This window comes from Agelaius phoeniceus, chromosome 2 (assembly GCF_051311805.1).
Source record: "Agelaius phoeniceus isolate bAgePho1 chromosome 2, bAgePho1.hap1, whole genome shotgun sequence".
In the NCBI taxonomy this organism is placed as follows: domain Eukaryota; kingdom Metazoa; phylum Chordata; class Aves; order Passeriformes; family Icteridae; genus Agelaius; species Agelaius phoeniceus.
This window is the reverse complement of record NC_135266.1, coordinates 43,397,968-43,414,739: the sequence shown is the minus strand read 5'-3', so window position 1 is coordinate 43,414,739 and position 16,772 is coordinate 43,397,968. Positions and strand designations below refer to the sequence as shown.

The following is a 16,772-nucleotide window of genomic DNA, read 5'->3' as shown; positions in this document are numbered from 1 at the left end:
TTTATGTGACTTTAGTAAATGTCAGGTATCATATTAAGGTGTGTGCCAAGACTTTATTAAATCAGATTTGTGTTATCATTTAAATGCATTTTTCTACTTCATGTGTGCACTAAAGTTCTGCTAGAGAAAGCACTGATCGGCAGCTTTTGTAAGTTATTTATGTCTGTAAAAAATGAACAATAACAACTGTAAAATTTGCCCTGCTTCCTATACAATGTCCTTCCACAAATCTGTGAAAACATTTCATAAATGCTTGGAAATAAATGGATACTTTCTTGAAGAATTAATTCCTAAAATTTTTGAAAATGCTGCTCTTAATATATTTCCATTATTTTACCTCCCTTTCTCTTTTCTGTAGTATTCCAATTTTCTTTTCAACAAATTCCAAGAGACACTAGCCAGAATTCTTGTTTTATGATAGAAAGATCAGTGATCAGTCAAGTGATTGATTGAGCTGTGCTCCAAGTAAAGCTTCCAGATTGTAGGCATTTACAATGAAGTAACCAAATGTAAGTTCTTTATTCATTTGTCCCAAGCTAATCAGGCAGTGCCCAAATATAGTGTCTGCATGAGAGCAGCAGGTTCTGGGCATCCCCTGACCTAACTCACCTACAGACACTTATGTCATGGTCCAGTTGTTGTAATTATGGTGTTTAATGTGTTCTAAGATTCAATTTTCTTCTCCTTCTGCTGGCCCAGAAGTACACAGGCCTCTCACAAGACTTCTGCAATATATATGCCAACCCCAATGGAGGTTTTGGATACTTCTGACTTCTCAAAAGGTGTTTTTGTCTAGGTATATGGTGGGTTTATAAACTTTTATCTGAATCAATGGAGATCAAGGGCTTGGTCCCCTCTCCAGCCTGGAATGGGCTTTGCCACTAAAGGCAGAATTATAGGCTACATGTTGAAGTCCGTTCCTGCTTTCAGCTTTCTTGAAAAAAAATTCAGTCATTGCAGTGAACAAGCAGCAAATCTGAAGAATTACCCTTGGGACAACAATATCCCTACAATAATGCATTTTCTATTTCCTGAGAGCTTTCTCTTGCATTCTACCATCTCATGCCTGAACCTTTAGCTGGCACTAGAGGCAAAGGGGAGCACTTCAGAGCTGGGAATAGGCTGTTGACCACTGAGAAGTGCATATGGTCTGCATGTCATTCAGATGAAGGACTATGAAAGAAGCACATACACTCAGCTATGAGTGGAAGGCATTGCCTAAGATGAACACAACTAATTTACATTTTTCTTCCTTGGGCCTGCCTTTCTGCCACAACTGAATTTTTCCCTTTGGCATCTCATTCCATCATTCTTTCTGTTTTCAAAAGTACTGCATTGAGTAGTGAAAAGCAGTAGTTCAATGTATCTAAAAGGTTTTGACAAGAGGCAACATGTTTTGAGGGGGTATAAAGTAATAATATAAATGCTTCTTCCAATAAGCATTAAAAAGCTGCTTGTAAAAACAGCAGTTTCTCAGTTCAGATGAAATGAGTGAATTCTTTGAGAACTATTAATGAGAAAGTAATTAGTTACTCAATAGCCCAATAATGTTATTAATTCGTAATGCGTTGTGCCATGTATGCTTACAAATGCAAAGAGAAAGTAATATTCAGAATAAGAAGTCACAATTATGGTAGTAAAATAAGTCCTATTTGAGGAATCTTATTTCTGACTATTAGACAGTTGAACACACTCCTTCAACACAGTGGAGTATAAAAGCTACTTTTAATTCTATGATCACCATTCTCAAAGACAGCAAATTACTCCTTGTACTTTTTTGAAAACAGATGTACATACAGAATAATTTTACTTTTTTTTCTTTTAGTAAATAAGCTCTGCTTTTTAAAGAGTTAGTTATTCTTAGGGCACTTTCTTAATGGCTGCAAATTGCAGTTACAGTATGACACTCAGATGATCAATATATTTTCTGCTTATATTTATCAAATGTTTTGGAATGTGTGTTCCTGGTAAAAAAAAAAAGTGAAAGAAAGCCTTATTTACACCACCAGGAAGAACTTCAGGACTAATTTCACTGCTAAGAAACTGAAGAACACCATGAGTTTCTCTAGGGTGGTAATTTTTTTTTTCTTCTACCACAAGGAATAATATTTTGAGGGCACATACTAATGTTAAAGGAATTTTTTATTACTCTAAATATTCTAAATGTTCCAAAGAAAGTCTAGGTACATCTGGAACAAAAATATTTGCCTTTCAAGATTATTTGCTTCCTATCTTGGGGTAATGATTTGTTGCTTGATTTTTTTTCCTCCCTTGGATGCTTGGTTTGAAAAATTATGGTTGAAATGTACATTTTTTCATCTCACTTTTTTCTCCTCCTCAAGAACTAACTTGTAATATATCACAGCTGTCATTATAATGAGAGAAAACATCATGATGCAGCAGAACTTAGTCAATTCAATTATATAGAAAATGCAGTGAAATTATTTTGATAGAAATGCACCTGCTGAGGCTGCCTGCTAGGCTAGTCCACAATTAGATACTGTGTAAAAAGTTATTAAAAAGTTCATTTAGACAATTTATCTCTCAAGTGTGTCTGGGGAATATTTCCCTGAAGAAATGGTCAAAACTCCAGAGGAATGTTTATTTCAAAAGTAAAGGTAAATTAGGCAGCCCTGTCCTAATATGCTGAAGATACACACTGTCTTAAAAAGAAATTCAAAGGTTTAAAAGATTTGTTGATGGATGGGATCAAGCCACCCATGAAATATATAGCCTTGGTCCATTGGTCTGAGAAAAACATGAAAGAATGAGGGTTTCTTAAGGAAAAAAAAAATCTCTAATGAGCATTCCACTGATTTTGGATTGCATTGGTAGTAATAACACAATAACAAATGACAAAAGAAGTTTACTGTAGAAAATGACCCAGAAGAATGAGTGAAGGCATATTCTGCTTTCTCTGAAGAGCCATACTGCTAGCATTTTGGAGTCAGCTTCTCCACCAGGACTACCAGGAAGAATAGTATATTTCCCTCTGTGAATGGCTTTTTGATGCATCTCTCACTGTTCCTGGTTGGTTGTGTCACATCAGCAACTGAGGCAACAGCATATTGAGCTGACATGAAGCAAAAGCTTTCCATAAAAATACCCATACTTGCAATTAGTTTATCACACTTTGCCCATTCACCTCCCCAGAAAGGTAATAAATCACTTCTGGAACTTACATCTTCATGACTGCTAGAATCATTAATCTGTGATTTTATTTTTTTTAGTAGCTTATTTTGCTTACAAGTTATGACAGCTTTGTCCCATTTTTCTCCTAAACAAGAGTGATTGCTTTAACGACAGGATGCATTCTTACAGTTCATATTTTGAGTTTAAAAACTGCTGATTGTTTTAATGATGTTTTATAAAATGGCCCTGTTTCACTGGTAGTTCTCAGGAGTGTGAAAAAGACACACAAATCATCTTCTCTAATAGGGTATTGTAAACAGCCTGATTTAAATGAATTTAAATATTGTCACTGTAAAAAGTGATTTGTTCCTTTGGTAGTTGTCTTAAATTTTCAAGAGTATTTATCCATGAAGAAAATACCAGGAAAAAAAAAGATATTTTCTTGGTTTTGAAGAATAACAATTCATTTCTTAAAGCTGGACAGTAGATGGCTGTGACGGTGTCCACAGGGGTTTTTGGGTGAGGGAAGATACAAGGATCTGACTCCATGTTTCAGAAGGCTTGATTTATTCTTTTATTATATATATTACATTAAAACTATACTAAAAGGACTAGAAGAAAGGATTTCATTAGAAGGCTAGCTAAGAATAGAAAAAGAAGGAATGATAACAAAAGCTTCTGTCTCTGACAGAGAGTCCAAGCCAGCTGACTGTGATTGGCCATTAATTAGAAACAACCAACATGAGCCAATCACAGATCCACCTGTTGCATTCCACAGCAGCAGATAACCATTGTTAACATTTTGTTCCTGAGGCCTCTCAGCTTCTCAGGAGGAAAAATCCTAAGGAAAGGATTTTCCATAAAACATGTCTACGACAGATGGCCAGTATGCTGTTAGCATTATTGCTCTATAAATGCATGTATAAAATCTAGCAAAAGATACCTACACAGGGCTGTTTAGCAACTTTACTCAAATTATATTAGGAATCAAAGAAGGTTCTCATAGAAGACTTTCTACATAACATCTTTCCATCAAGTATATTGAATAAATGAATTAAAATATATATAGTAAACTTATAGATATACACTTAGCAAAAAATATTCTTTGTATGCTGTTTATGTAAGAATAATTTTAATGTAATACCCAAAAGGAAGACAAAAGTCTGGAGAAACCATGTGGTATGCAGAGAACTCAAGAAAAAAAATCTTGAATTGATTTATTTAGAAAATTAAACTATGTGAGTAGAAGATGGAGTCTGGGTTCATACCTTCTGCTCTGAAAGGCTTCTCAGAAGAATTTTGGTCCCAATTCAAAACAAACATGGCAAGTATTTGAACACTATCTTTTTTGGTTTTTTTTCCTCAGCTGTTGGCACAAAATAATACTGGGCCTGCAAAAACTAATGAACTTCATAGATTTTTGGTTTTGGGAGCTGCAGTTATATAAGAAAGTGTCATAATTTCTGGCATCTTAGAATGCCTATCATATGATGTATTTCAAACATTACCTGAGATTTGCAGTTCATTCATATCTGCAAAATATCATTTTCAAACACATATTTTATCAAATATTTTAGTTTACAATTGAAAATGAGAAATATCTGTCATTTAGCCTTGTTTTTTAAACAAACATGAAGGTGTACATAACTGAAGAAGATTCAGGAATGCTAATGATAGGCCAAAAAGCCTTATTTTCACTTAGAAAAATAGGATATCACAGAATAATAGATTCAAAGAATCATTTAAGCTGGAAAATATATTCTAGATCAAATTCAATCATTAACCCAGCACTGCCAGGTCTACCACCAAACCATGCCCACAAGGTCCCATATCTACCCATTTTTTAAATACCTCGAAGGAAGGTGACTCCACCACTTCTCTGGGCAGCCAGAAATGTTCCAACATTTTGGTGAAGAAATTTTTCCTTGTGTTTAAGTAAACCTCCCCTGCTGCAGCTTGGGGCCATTTTCCATCCTATTCAACCTCATGCTATTGTGTATATGTATAGAAGACATTCGAGTAGCTGTGCATATACAAAGCTCAAAATTATTTCTTCACAATGATGAAGGAGACTCAAACTGGCCAGTGAAACTAAATATGTAAACACTATTAATGATTAAATCATAGTTTCAATAATATGAATAAATCAATTAGACTTCATGGCTTTTTATAGCATAATATATGCCCTTGTGTTCATGAATAATTGATGTAAGCAACAACAACCATGACAAAAACAACAAACAAAGATAAATAATCCCGTAATATATGTTGGTTAATTCCTGAAAAGGTTAAGAACATCAAATTTTCAAATATCATGACCTGACTTTAATGACCCAGTAACAGGCTGACATTTGCAGTACCGTTTTTATGCAATAACACATCACATGCAAAGATCAGCAAGTGCAATGCAACCGCTTATCTCAAAGGAGAAAAATAAGTAATAATGGTACAAGAGAGGTTAATAACAGGTACAGGTCCAGCCTGGCTTTTATCAGTCTCCTTAGAAAATGAACTGGGAATTGCTGTCAACTTGATTGGAAAACGCAGAGGAGAAATAGATACATATGGGAGACATCAGTCAGAGTGGAGAAGACTGGGCTGTGTGAAGGTTGTTTGCAAGGTTACCTGGTCTGACGCAATGGAAAGATGGAATTTGCATCTCAAAGCTTTGTTCCTTTCTCAACATAGTGTCACATAAATTGTCCGCCCTGGGGTTTTAATTTCACAGATGTCTAAGCTCATTTAGAAATTAAAGTGCAATAATCTGTGATCCACACTGTATCTCATCATTCTGTTTTTTTCTCAGGAAATGTTACATAGTGATTGTTTTGTTTACACATCAGAACCGTACTCTAAGTTATAGGCTTGGGGTTTGGGGATTTTTGGTTTAATATATCTGTGCTTTTATGCAAAGGTTTGACCATTATATATTTTTCTCTAATATTTCTGTTTTATTTTGGGGAGAACTTCAGATTTGCTTTTTTTTTCATGTTTTATAATCTGTGTGGTTTTTCAATCCCTAATGAGTATAGCTGGATGACAGATGCTTTATAAAGATTTTAATTATCTCCCTTTTTTTTTGTTAACAGGGATATTATCCTCTAAGGTATTGGCTCTCAGTTAAAGGAAAAAAAATGTGTTTTACTGTTCAGTAGCTTCTTCAGCAGTTTAATTGTACTTTGAATCCCAATAAAATAGTGTATTATTAATATACTGAATGAAATTTTGTGATTAATTTTCATTTTACACAATGTTTTTAGATTTCAATAAAAAATATGTACATGTTTATTCCAGATTGTGATTGGCAGGACTGAAGACAGAAATAAGCAAGCAATTCATCAGCAAAACTTTCATGAGCAAATATGAGCATGTAAGGCTACATCTGCAATCTCCCCACATTAGGAGCATAATTAAAAAAAAGAAATTAGAGATACAGTATTTTATATAGATATGCCAGTTCCAAAAATCCAATGAAATAAAGATTCTTTGGAAATTACTTTTGAAAGTCTCTTGATTTTGCCCTTGAAGATCATGTGCAGCAGTTCTAGAGTGCTGGAAACTATCCTGCCAAACAGGAGTCTTTCTTATGTAAAGCTACTTCGAACAATGTTCTTTCAGCTCTGGCACTTCATGGAGCAGACATGACCTCTCCCAGTAATCTGGTCTTCCATTCAGACTTCATAAACTGAAATTACATCCCCAAAACATAATACAGGTCGTGGAACTCCATTACAGTGTTTAGTTGGCACACTTCAGTTTCTGCAGGGTTTCCTGTCTCACAGAGGTGCACAAACAGACCTCATAATTGTACCACTCCAGGTCACCCTTAAATGTGTCCTTAGACCAAAAGCCTTCTACATAGTTTAATATGGTCTTAAAAATAGTAGAAAAGCAAAAATTACAGCATTATCTATAAACATCCTAATTAGCACTTTTCAACTGTGTCTGTTTGACTTAATTTCAATTTCCTTTCTTTCTCCTGTCTATGTTGTTTGTTGACAGCTGGCCAGACAATCTTGTTAGATCAGTGCAATTGTAATAAACTACAATACTAATTCAAAGCAGCAGTGAAGAGCATTGTATTTATTACTGATTTAAGGTTCAATTTTAAAAGATAAGGATAGAGTGAAAAAGAAAAAGGGAAGTTCTGACTGAATTTTTTATAGCCTTGTTATTGCTAGTAAATGTCTACATCATTCTTGCATATCTGCAAATACAGTTTGTTTAATAGAACCTTTCCCTGAGAAAGAACAATGGGTGGTATTTATGCCACTTACAGGATGACTATTATGAAATGCACCATATCAGAGGCAAATTGCCCCCAAGCCAGAATATTCAGACACCCCATGATTTCCCCAGTATATAACCTGGAAGTTCTGCAGTTTCAGTTGCTACAGCATAGCTGCAGGCAGGGTAGGAGAGGAGTAATAGAAGCACTCCTATGCACTTTGTGGCTGATGTTTTTCAAAGCAGTACCTAATTACCACTGAGAGTGGTATTCATCTCACTTGACTCCAGTCATCTGTATCTGATCTAATTACCCTTGAACATCTTTGTTAAGGAAAGGAATAAGCACTGCTAGGGCACATCTTATTCTCATGTAGACATCTAGAGCTAATTTGAGGGCTTTAAAGGTATCTAAGATGCTTTAAGGAATCCAAAACTTAGGGTTTGGCAGATGTTTGAAACTGCTCTCCTGATGCTTCCAAAAAACTCCCAACCCCAATATTATAGGTTCCGCAACAGAATTTTTCCCTTCTGGCACATCAGTGGAAGATCATGTGGGATATCCTAGCTCAAATTTCAGCAGACTTATGTAGGCAATTTAACTGAGTCCCTGGAATTGAGGTGAATAATTTCCTAGTTGAGAGCATTTCTCTCCATTGTCTGAGGAAGGAGCCTTTGGAGTCAGCTTGGATGTGTATTTCATCCCATGAATCCTCCTTGGAAGCTGCAAAATGACCCTCCTTAACACTACTTGACTTAGAGTTAACCTGGAGCATGTAATTCCTCAGTTACAGTCCTTGTATCCCTCAGAGTTACCTTTGCATTTCTCCCTGACAGCTGATCAGGGCTATAAGAGCACCAGGGGCTGGACTACAACAGGAACCCAAACAGGACCAAGTACTTGAAAACTTGTGTATGGAGTTTTATAAAGTGGTGATGTAGTGGTTCAGCAGGATAGTAACAGTAAAGGGCTAGAAAATGGTAATCTTATTAAATGTGAAAAGTAATACATGAGGCCACACCCTGATAGTAACTGCTTTAAAGGCTTTATTTTGAACACCTTGGTTTTCCCTTGACTGAGAACTATACTAACTGAGAACTATACTGACTGAGAACTATACTGAGAACTATAAGACTCCTCAAAGCAAAGTACTGTGTTAAAAAGGCTTTTAATAAAATTTGGAGCAATGGCTCCTGGAAGATATAGTGTTCTAAGCTGCTATTTGAAATAGTGAAAGAAGATGGTGTCTCAGTGCTGTGAGAAATGAGCTTAACTTAACACAGGATCCTCCTACAAACTGAAGAATTATTCTGTTTTCTTTCAAAAGATTTATTGCTTTTGGAGACAGAAGGCTCTCTGGGCATTAATGAAATATTGAGTACCATTTTTGTATTCTTTGGGTACTTATACTGACTACAAAAGTAGAATCTACTGTAAACTGAGTAATTCATTCTCTACTCACAGTGGGCAGGCAGGCATTCAGCTGTCCCCAGGAAAGCCTAGCTTCATCACACATAATGGTGACTTGGAAAAAAAACCAATATCACTCAAAACTATCACTCCCTTTTTTATTTTTACCCCATCTTTATATGCTAAACATGGCACTATATGGTGTTAGATATTCCTTTCATAAGCTGGGATCAGCTGCCCCAGCTGTGTCCCCTCCCAGTGTCCCCACACAGCCACAGATGGCTCACTGGTGGGGTTGGGATGAGGAGCAGAAAAGGCCCTGACTATGCAAGCACTGCTCAGCAACAGCTGAAACATCCCTGAGTTATCAACACTGTTTGCAACACAAATCCAAACCAGCCCCATATCAGTTACTATGGAGAAAATTAGCTCTGTCCCACCCAAAACCAGCCAATGTAAAACAGAAAGATAATATTTTAAATATAGCATCGCACAGTCCTGAGAACGTGCTGCAGTTCGTTTTGGCAGGACCAGATAAAGATGCAGTGCAGCATGTTGGAATACATGTATTCATTCAATACATGTATTTTATTCAGCAAATGAATAAATAGAACTTGCTGTGACAGAAATGTACACTCTGTGGCACAGATGAGACCAGATTACCAGGATAGCATCTGTCTATGTCTGTAATATGAAACTTGCATAAACTACCGAAGATTTTCTCTTTAAAGGGAAGAATTCTCCTGTATCAGAGTATGTATATGTACAGTGTGTATATGTTCTTCTGTATATACAGGGTATGTACATGTATTAGCTCTTGTTTCCACACAAGATCCCACATGGATCCTAACAGCATGACAAGCTTATTGCAGTTTGTTAACAGAAGCTTTCTATGATTAAGAACAACAACCATCAAAGGCATTAATTATAATTACCTCCATTGCTTATCCTTTGCTTCCCCACAGTCTCCAGATTTCAAATTAAGAAAAAATCACAAAAGTTTCTACTTTGTAATTTTCAAGTACATTATGCAAGTTGACAATATTCCCTTCTTTCCTTTTCACACACTGTAATAGAGGTCTCTGAAAAGACACATTTTAAATGATGCCTACCAGCACTTCAAAGCCTTCTCTTGCATGGTAGACCTAAGTTTAGCTTAATCAATGTTTGATGTAATGAAAATCTCTTGACAGAAGTTGATATGCTTAGAAATAAGTCTCTGATGCTTCATTATATATTCACAGAAAGGTGAAATTTGTAGTGATTATGCACACCTCTGAAATGTGTCTCATTGGATTAGCAGCTATAATTAGCATTCACTTTTATGAAAGTCAGCTTAATAATATTACTTTCCCTACCACAGGTAATATTCTTCTTGGTAATAATACCTTATTCCATGAGCAAAAATAAAGAAAATACCATTATTGTGCAGAATAGCATGTATTTTATTTAATTGATCTCTGTTTTTAAAAGCCTAGATTTTCGACTTACCCAAAAGTCTTTGCTGATCTGAATTTACTGTATTTATAAAAATACCTTTTTTCCCAACAACACCCTTAAAATGTTGGGGAAAACAGGCTTCCTGATAAGTAGGGAATCAGCTGGGACTAGGGGCAGCCAAAGGCTACCTTATATTCCATTCACAATGCATTGGTTTTGTAGTGCAAATTTATTCACTACCTCTACTGGTAGACTGGTAGTACCAGCTTTTTTTCATTTGTCTTTGTATCAAGTCCAATCTGAGGTAATAATTCGTATGTTTCAAAATGTGGTTTTACAGAAACCCTGCAGAACTATGCTAAAAATACTTTGTGTGATGCAGCCAGCCCAATGCTGCTCTCCACCATTGCCTTATTTGATGGTTATTTGATGGTAGTTATTGTAGTTAACCAACCCAAGAAACAGTTCTTTTTGTTTCTCTTCAGTCACCAATTATTTCAGTCAGTCTATACAATTGGTGATTTTCATCCAATTACTGTTATTAATACATCAGAAAGATCCATTTATTTCTGTGAGAAGTTCCAGTCCTTCTCCATAGTGATGAGAATGTCATCAGCAAACCTCATGAATATGGTTCTGGTCTTTGTGCCAAGGTGATTTAATCAAAAATGTTAAATGCCTTCAATCATTGGGCAATGCTGGGAAACTCAACCAACCAATCAATGATGGGAAACTTAACCAAACAATTCCCTGTAGAGAAAGATTTGCATACCTATAGCACCCAGGTGTCTTCTTGACATGTAATCTGCCTATTTAGACAGATTAAGTGAAATGAAGAAGAAAACTAGTAGTACTCGTATTTCCAATAAATCAGCAATAATAGATTTTTAATTAACTCTCACTGTAGAATGAAAATTTGAGGCTGTAATTAAATTATCCTTTAAAGAATGATTTTTAGTATCATAGCTTCATTGTGTAGCAGAGAGTAGGTGAAAACACAGAGAAATCCTGGGGGCTGTATGTACTGTACAGGTTTCAACCTATGTTACTCAAGAGTAATGGAGAACCAGATCAGATACACAGTATTTAATTGCTATCACAAATATGTTGTGCTTTTGTAGGGGAAATATTAGGTACACTCATTTCAATGTGAAAATAATTTATTGTCTTTTTCCAGGGTTCTCACCAAACAAGTTTGTATTCAAATCTGCATGCTAGCAATGCTTTATAAACTTTTTGATTCATTATACACCCCATACCAAAGTGTTCCCTTAAGTAAGATGATTGCACCTCTTACTGGAACTCCTAGACTAACCTCACTTTTGTGGCATTTTCCTGAAAACTCTATTAGAACAGGTCTTTTTTCTAGTCCCTTTAGAGGCTTTCATCTTCTAGCACACCTTATACCTAATACAATGCTATAAAATTGTATCAACAATTAATCTATTATAAAAAGCAGCTACTATCATTTGTCCTACCAGTAAGTGTCACAAACCACAGGTAGGGGCTGTGGTGTTCCTTGTAAATTCTCACGCAGCTGAACAGAGACATTGGACCATGTGTCTGGGAAACCTTGTTTTATTTTACAGTCACCAAAACTTTGGCAACCAGCCCGTTATTTAGACTGAGAAGGTGCTGGCTAACAAGCCTGTAAATTCATACAGTAGACTTCCACAAGTGACAGATAGCAAGCCCTTTATTTTGCCCACTACACTTCAGTAAGTTGTCAACTCCCACCAGAAACTCCTCACGGGTCTGGCTTACAAGCCACAATACACCCTTACACAAACCGTGTACTCCCCACTCCCACAGCAGAGTTTTAACATGGAATATGGAATAGAATATGATAGTTGTGCTTTGCTGGGGCAAGGCAAGGAAAAAACCAAACAGAATCACCAGTCCTTAGATCCTCAGCTGGTGCTGCTGCCTGGATGATCCGGACCTGGATGATCCAGATCTGGATGATCCAGTGCTGGGGCAAACAGTGAGTTGAAGAAAGCAAAAGAGCAGACCAGAGAGAAAAAAAGAGTTGTCAGAGACCCTGAACAGCAAGGAAGCTGCGGTTTTTCTGGGCCCTGGCTAGCTCCCGGGGGCCCCAGAACTGGCGGGTGCCAGCAAACCCCTGCCTCGGTGATGAAGGCGCGGAGGGATACGGCCACTTCACACGCACTCACATCCGCGGATGGATCAAGCCAACTCAGCCGACAGAGAGCACTCGGGTGGCTCCGGTGAAATTCCAACAGGGCTTTATTTTCAGGGAAGTCTGAGGGTGCCGAGGGGAAGGAAAACGGGGTACAGCTCTGATGAAGGGTGCCGGAGCCGGGGTGCCGAGCCCCAAGCCCGGACGGGACTTAGGCTTAAGGAGGGGAACGGGGGGCGGGCTCAGCGGTGCTTTTTGACCACTAGGACAGGGGTACAGGGGTACAGGGGTACAGGGGTGGTATTTTGTGAGGTGATCCAATAGAAAAGTTTAGAGCAAAGAACTTTCTAGCAAGAACGTTATAGTTTACATTTTACTGACTGCTCCACCCCAGGGTATCTCAGCTTCATACTCTTTGCCCCCTCCCCCCACAGGAAGCATCTTGCTAATCTGTCTTTTTATAGTTAACCTGGTGCAGGCCTCTTATGTAAATTAGACTTTTCAGGTGTTATTGTGTATCATGCACAGCCAGCCCTTCTCCAGGAAATGACTTGGGAGGGTGGGAATGAGCACCAGTATCAAAGCACAGCAGGAAGCTGGATCAGAACAGCTCTGCCCCACCTCCATGGGACCCTTCACTTTTGGTGACCTCTCCTGTAGCAATACTCAAAATGTTTGAGACAAATCATTCTGCAGTATGGTCCTCTACAGAAGGTTGCTGCATATTTACAAGGGTATATGAAATAAATAACTCTTGACAGAAAACAAGCTATTTGTTTGATTGTTCAAAATAATTGCTTGACCCTTTTGTCATATAAAGACCAGAGGATTTTTCACTTTCCATAGTTTTTGCAGGATTTTTAGTGCCATTTGTCTCAGTGAACCTCTTGTTATTTATCTTCTTTATTATGTCCTGTATTATTCTGTTTGCAAGTCACTCCATTGCACTGTATTTTTAGACCAAAAAAATTATAAATCTCTGTTTAATGTAAGTTGTCAAATAAGGATATTTCTCTAATACATAAGCAGTTTAAACTCTGCACAAAAAAGCAGTCTTAAAAGAGTAAATTTTCAAGTAACACTTATGAAATAACATTTAGGACAGTGTTTATCACTTTAGCTCCAACTCTAGAAATGCCTGTGCTCTGTGAACAAAAAAAAAAGATTTATGGAGTGCTTAATCATACTGAATTGAGAAATAGTTCTCTCTTCCTTCTCTGTAAGGCATTTCTGGACCCTCTGCAACACCAATGTTCACCAAGGTGCATTTAGATTGCACATTAAAGTTTCCATATGGAAAAGCTCAGCTCTTACAATCTCTGTGAACAGCTTGTGTTACTCATCTCATTGGAAGCAAACAACTCTGAGATGGCTGAGTTGTGAAAACACTGGTATTTCACTATCAGGCACAGAGGATTCATTTCAGATTTTCATTTTAGGCAGAGTTGAAGGGGGATCAGAATTTCAGTGCCTGATTCCTGCTATCACTTTTTTAATTGTAGTGGCTTCCTAATGTGCAACTGTAGCTTAATAAAATACACTAGCTAATTGGATGACCACATCATGTAACAGTTTCTTTTTGCACTGCATATGTTCAATCAGTTAAAATAACTGAGCGGCTGAAAATATATTCGGTATTTACTCACAATAAGTACAGTAAAAATAAGACAATCCTTGTGTAAATCTGTCTGGTATTTTTCATTTCCAGAATCCAAAATGCCCAGATTTCTACATTTCTGGTGTATCTTTTTAGCATATTATTTTGCAATTTTTTGCTGTCGTTAGGGCTTAAGCTTTTGTTTTCTGTCAAACGTTATTTATTCATATACCCTTATTAGTATGCAATAACTAACTGCCATAGAAAATGATATTAGCTGTCCTTTATAATAATTTATTTCTAAATAGCTGTATAGTAGCGATGACTATATGATTTCATGTTCTCCCAGTACTGCTTTAGGAGGGGCAGAAATCCTACTCCTATCAGAAACTGTTGGCTATTGGAGACACTTGTCCTGCATGACTTCAAAGGATCGCTGCACTACAAAATCAGTCAATGCCTAAACAGTACATGATAGGAATATATATAGGATTTGGGTTTTTTAAATTTTATGTTCAGCTTATTCATTAATGTCTATGAAGAGTTTTTTTTTTTCTATTAAAATGTACAATGACATTTACAGGAAGCATGGATTGAATGTCCTCCTTTTATTTTTTTTCATTTTACTGTTGCTTTCTGGTAAAGAACAAGCTATGGTGAAATTGACTTTCTGTCAGCCTAATAACTATTAATATATTGGATGCAGTGAAGCATCACCCTACATGATCCATCTTTAAAGGTAAAGTTGTTTTTCAGGAAGGTCACAATTTATTTATTCTCCATTCATTCTTTCATCTTTGAAGAGGAATCATTACATAAACATTGAGCACATTTGAGAATTCATAACAAAATTTTGTGTGTTCTCTGCTTAGAAGTTTAAAGTGGTAAAATTAATAAAGCTTTCAGCAATATAGTGAGGCAATTTTTTAAAATTTTCTGTAGTGACTGATACTTTTACGTATTTTTTCAACGTGTAATTTTTCAATTCAATTAAATGAGTCTATGGAGACATCTAATGATGTGCTTATTTAATGATATTCTTTAACAATTATATTTAGTTTATCTAGATTTTCCCAAAGTAAAAGGGGTCTGAAATCTAACTTGGGTCAACATTATTCAATTGGCAATATAATAATACTTCCAGACAGATGCAATTACAAATTCTTTAACATTTTGGAACAGTTTCAGAAGTAAAACTTTTATTAGGCCTTCAGACTGATTGCAAGTCAAATGCATTCAAGGTTCCAAAAGGCAAGGTTCATCACAGTTTGACTCTCCCTAGGTCTGATATAATCTAAGTGATAGGAGAAGGAAAAGGACTATGACAGCAGGCTTTTGTGATATGTTTTGTAATTTAATTTTTCAAGTACCTTCATTAATCCATATCACAATTAATCCAAATTAAATTAATCCAAAAAGGTAGAAACAAACTTCAAGCTGGAATATAATGACAGTGTTGCCTTTGGCTGGCAACCTTTAAATAAAATTTCCTGCAAACTTCTATAAAAAAATGACCATTATTGTTTAAATTTCTTGTTTTGAACGAATCATAATTAATCATTATCCAGTGTTCCAGGACATATGCAAGCATATGTAAAATGGTTTGAGAAGGGTGAAAAGTCTGATTTGTCCTTGCTGAGATGAGTTGACCCAGTTGTGTTCATTTACTGGATTTAGGCAAAAAATTATATGTTGTCTTAACATCTTTCCATGGAAAACATGGCAATATTCATTTCTATTTTCTGCAGACTGAATGCAGTTATCCCACTTCTCTGGTTTCTAATCCAGCTCAGTTTTCATGTACAGCTGTTTATCATAAAATGCTTGTTAATGGGCAACTGATACTGCCCAGTGGATGAGAAGATTATTGAAAAGTGTGTTGCAAGAGAAAACAGTTTTCAAATAAAACTTGTTCTCTTGCTATAGAATTCTGTAAGGTAAAACCTTTTTTTTCCCCCATAACTTCTAAAACATTTTAGAATACCTTGGTTTAAGACTGTTAAGAGCTTTCTTAAATTTCTTATGCTATTGAGCAGTTAGTCTTTAAGAATTTTCTTTAGTAAATAATTTTAAATCCCTATGTTTTAACCAAGCAGGTCCTTCCCACAGTTTAGTAATGCATTACCACCACTACAGGAACTTCAGGGGAATAGGCATCAGCAATTGCCCTAGAAAGAATTGTTCACTCTATATCTGGGCCTCACATCTCTGTTTTTCAATGTTATGTGCCTATTCTGCACCAAGGTCAAACAGTGGAAGATTGCTTTCACTCCCACATGCAAACAAGAAGGGTGCAGCAGCTGCAGAGTTGCCTGTGCCTTTGGAAGTTGTTAGAATAATATTAACAATATCCAACACAGAGCAGTGAGCTGCAGAAATGGGTTTATTAGAAATTGTGAGGACGGTGACAAGAGTGTTTGCAGCATCTCCCCAGGGACCTGATTCAGCAGATAACATATAACCCTTATTTCTTGCCTGAGTGTAAGCATTTTAGCCTTTTCAGAGGAGGAGAGTAATATTTTATTTTAAAATTGCCTCAAAAGAGTAGGTGAGACAAAAGGCACTGGAAGCACTCTTGCTTGCTTGGCAGGTGCTGGAGATGTGATATCAAAAGTCCAAAAGCTGCCTCTTCCAACACTCAGGAGATTGTGCTAGCCTCACTCTTTTGCCCTTCCTATTCTGTCTTCAGTAGTTTTAACTAGACTTTGCTCCCAGGACTAAGAAACACAGCATTTTCCAACTAGAAGTAAGTTTCCCAGGTATTCCCAGCCAGTTCATTATTGCAATGCTTCTTATACTGCCCACTGTCTGGTTTTCTGTAAGAA

The 16,772-nt window shown here is 36.6% G+C and overlaps 1 protein-coding gene across 9 annotated transcripts in view; it reads left to right on the top strand.

Moving 5' to 3' along the window:
* GPC5 (glypican 5) overlaps positions 1-16,772 on the top strand; it is a 609,707-nt gene that overhangs the window by 355,890 nt on the left and 237,045 nt on the right. Inside the window, exons 8-9 of one of the 9 annotated variants that reach the window (XM_077173562.1) lie at positions 6,222-6,238; positions 6,427-6,629. The exons of 7 other annotated variants lie outside the window; for them this stretch is intronic. In XM_077173562.1, the coding sequence (XP_077029677.1) occupies positions 6,222-6,238; positions 6,427-6,498 (89 nt within the window). In that variant the 3' untranslated portion in view covers positions 6,499-6,629. Of the gene's footprint in view, positions 1-6,221; positions 6,239-6,426; positions 6,630-16,772 lie in introns of those variants that run through there. One more of the 9 variants, XM_077173568.1, reaches the window with a different exon arrangement.